Genomic DNA, 3,517 nt, shown 5'->3' with positions numbered 1-3,517 from the left:
GGGAAACAAGGTAAATGTTTTTCCTCCTCCTCCTCGCCACCTTTTAACTCTTTGAAGGTTCTTGCTCATCACCACAGGAAATCCTCTCTGCACTCACCTTTCCCAACTTCAGTGTGAGCAAATTGTGCCCAAGTGGGTGGGTCTGGGGCAGCTTTGGCACGTGGCTCTGGCCAGTGGTTGCCCCCGGCATTGCCACGTCGCCAATTATGGGTAGTGAAGGCCCTGCCAGTGCAGTTATCTAAATTTACACCAGCCCAGTGACCTCCCTGCTGCAGCTGGAGGCAGGAGCCCTTGGGGCCACCGCTGCCTTTCCTGGTGTGAGGCCCCAGCTCCCAGCTGGACACTCATCTCCTCTGCCCTTCTCCCGGAGCTGGGCAGGAACAACGGGCAGAACTCTCCCCAGGGGCTCTGGGAGTGTTTTGAGCTGTGCAGTACCACCCCAGCAGCACTTGCAGCTCCTCACCCTCCTCCCCTCCCAGGTGGGCGTTTCCCAGCAGGCAGGGATGGGAGGTGGGATCCAGGGATACCTGTGCTGCTGCAAGGGAGGAATCCGTTGCGTTGTCACCGTTTCCTGCAGCCTTCAGCTGTGCTTGAGAACTGCACTGGCTCACAGCAGGCTACAGCCCCTCTGTCCTGCCAAACCTGCAGTTTCCATGGCAACAGCCACCCACCCAAAACACAGCAAGATTTCAGCTCTCTGAGGTGGCTTCATTCATTTCAAAATCTGTTTGCCTCAGAGCTCTCCAGCCACCCAGCAGAGGATGGACACGTGGAGCAGCCTCACTTACTGCAAACACCCTGTAGGGCTCCTGCTGCTTTATCACTCCACACAACCTGAGCAGCCTTCCTCTGCCCCAAAATCTTCACACTCTTCCTCATTACAGGAACCCTGCCACGAGTTGGTTGCCTGTGTGTCTGAGCTTCCCTTGCTTGATTTGGCTGGTCTCACTCACAGGGCCTGCAGGGCGGGTACCAGATGGGACCCAGCTATGTACCAACCAAGAGGCAAAGTTCATTTCTTTAAAATATTTATTTTTAGCTTTGAGGGCACGCAGGCCACAGGGACCATTCTGCACCTTAAGCTGTCTCCTCTTTTGCAATACGATCTTTCTTGAGCGGTCCCTGGAGAAAAAAACAGAACAGAGCAGCTATGTGAAGAGCAGTCTGCACCAGAGACCACCCCACATCCCCATGGCAACTCCTCCTGCTCTTGCTGTGAAGAAATTCAGGGAAAAGCTCTCCATGTGGCAGCCCAGTGGAAATCCCAAGCCCCATCTCCACAGCCACGCTGAGGACTTCAAGTGTAACAGAGAAGTGCTGGTGCCACCTCGTGGGGAAGCTCCCGTGCAGCTGAACCAGCTCTCTGACCCAGCGAGGACCTCCTCCCACCCAGTGCTCCTATCTCCAGCGAGTGACAAACTGAGGATGCCACCCCCAGCCTGCTGAGCACCATCCTCCGGGGCTGCTCTCAGAAGAAATGCAGCTCAGAGCCACTCCCCAGGGGTGTCAGACACTGCTCAGGGCCTGCCCCACACCCCTCAGGCACTGTCACAGGGGAAGAGAGATCTGAGCCCACCCTGTGGTCATCACCAAGTTGACAGGAGGAACCCTCTTGACTGAAACCACACACTTCGACAGAAATTTTGTCTCTGTGGCAGCCTAAAGTTCAAGCTACCAACTGCCATTAGCTGCAAGGCACAACAGAGATAGACAACACAACGCTGTCAGCTTCAGAAAGTGTCCTTACCATGAAAGCCTTCTTCTCCTCAGCTGTCTGGAAGCGGCCATGGCCAAATTTGGAGGTTGTGTCAATGAACTTGAGGTCAATCTTCTCCAGGGCCCGGCGCTTGGTCTGCACAAGTAGGGACTACAGGAGAGATGCCAGGTGAGAACACAGCAGCACCCTTTCAGCCTGCCAGCATGCTGGCTATTTCCTCTCACCTCCATGGCTGACACCTCCTGAGTCACTCTGACCTCAAGGAGCACTTGCCCAGCAAGCCAGACTGTGCCTCTGGCCTTCAGGTGAGCCCAAGTCTGCCCAACAGTGTCGTGACAGTCCACGAGAATTCTCAACCCTAAAGTGTGCCCTTCATCACAAACAGCCCTGGACCAAATTAACTGGGCAGAGGAGCTCGTGCTACTCATGAGCTCATTGGTAGGAGGTGGGTTTGTGTGCATGGGGCTTGTCTTTCTAGCTGGCTACACAAAGCCCCCCAGCAGCAAGCAAGGGCTGTACCAGAGTCAGTGTGGCCAGGTGAGATGTTCCAGCCCCTTGGGCAGCAGGCTGCACCACTCACCTTGCGCAGGGTCAGAACCCTCTTCTTGGTCCCCACGACACAGCCTTTCACCATGATGAAGTCATTGGTCACCTCCCCGTAGTGGACAAAGCCTCCCTGAGCAAGGAAAGAATAGTTAGGGCTCTGGGTAAAAGCAGGACCAGAGTTCACAGCTGCCTACAGCTTGATGTTCTCACACCACCTGCTGGGTCTCAGCCACTCCCACACTCAGAAATCCCATTTCCAGCACTACCTGTCGCTGGCCAAGGTTCCTGACAGAGCCATTTACTTGCTGCTGCATGGCTTCTGCCAAGGACAGCAGCAGCACAAGGAGGCCAAGGAAACAACAGAACCTGCTCTCCCCACCAAGTCCCTCCTTATTTACAAGCATCACATCCAGGTTTGTAACATCCCTCTATGCTGTTGCCACACATCAGAGGCAATTAGCAAGTTGCACAAAATACTGAGAATGACTCAGCAACACCACCACCCACAGCAGCCCAGTTTCATCTCAAGAGCTCTTCATCCAACCCTTTTGTGATGCACACCAGTTCCATCTGCCTCTGGAGACCGCAGTTAACAAGCAGCCTCTCTCCACAGAGCCACCACCACTCACCAGAGGGTTGATGCTCTTGTCAGACAGGTCATAGTCAGTTGAGGCGTTGTTTTTGATCAGCTTTCCATCCTTGATTTGGTAACCTTGGCCGATCTTGTAGATCTGAAAGGGTCAAGAATTTCTACTTAGCAAAGGGTAGAAGAGAGAACCTGTCATCAGCCAAAACATGAAGAATTCTACATCAGGCTGGAGAAAAACATCAGCTGCACTTTGGATGATTATCCAAACCAATGACCTGCGGCTACTGCCCCCAAGTGTTCAGTGTGACTGTCCCACGAGTGACCACAGCTCCCCTCTCCCTTCCTCCCAGCCCTGGAGAGACACCAACCTTCTTATTGATCTCGGTGCGGTGGTGGTAGCCCTTCTGGCCAGCCCTGGCCACCGAGAAGGCCACCCGGGCGGGGTGCCAGGCGCCGATACAGGCCACCTTGCGCAGCCCCCGGTGGGTCTTGCGGGGCAGCTTCTTGGTGTGCCAGCGGCTGGTGACGCCTGGAAGAAACCACAGCAAGGTTGTCAGCTGCTCTCCAGCTGAGATGGCACCGGCTGGAGCTCACCAGGGAAGCCCTGACCCCCGTTCCCTGGCGCAGGGCTGTGTTCTCAGCAGGCAGGCAGCACGGAACGACTC

The 3,517-nt window shown here is 55.2% G+C and overlaps 1 protein-coding gene across 1 annotated transcript in view; it reads right to left on the bottom strand.

The window, feature by feature from the left end:
• Window positions 1-1,011: 1,011 nt before the first annotated feature.
• RPL3 (ribosomal protein L3) overlaps window positions 1,012-3,517 on the bottom strand; it is a gene marked incomplete at its 5' end in the record, with an annotated part of 5,823 nt that continues 3,317 nt past the window's right edge. Inside the window, 5 exons of the mRNA XM_008935766.1 lie at window positions 1,012-1,122; window positions 1,748-1,867; window positions 2,298-2,393; window positions 2,893-2,994; window positions 3,221-3,381. Coding sequence (XP_008934014.1) covers window positions 1,078-1,122; window positions 1,748-1,867; window positions 2,298-2,393; window positions 2,893-2,994; window positions 3,221-3,381 — 524 coding nt within the window. The remainder of the gene's footprint in view (window positions 1,123-1,747; window positions 1,868-2,297; window positions 2,394-2,892; window positions 2,995-3,220; window positions 3,382-3,517) is intronic.

Source organism: Merops nubicus, unplaced genomic scaffold, assembly GCF_000691845.1.
Source record: "Merops nubicus isolate BGI_N331 unplaced genomic scaffold, ASM69184v1 scaffold16252, whole genome shotgun sequence".
Taxonomy (NCBI): Eukaryota; Metazoa; Chordata; class Aves; order Coraciiformes; family Meropidae; genus Merops; species Merops nubicus.
This window is presented reverse-complemented; position numbering and strand designations above follow the sequence as displayed.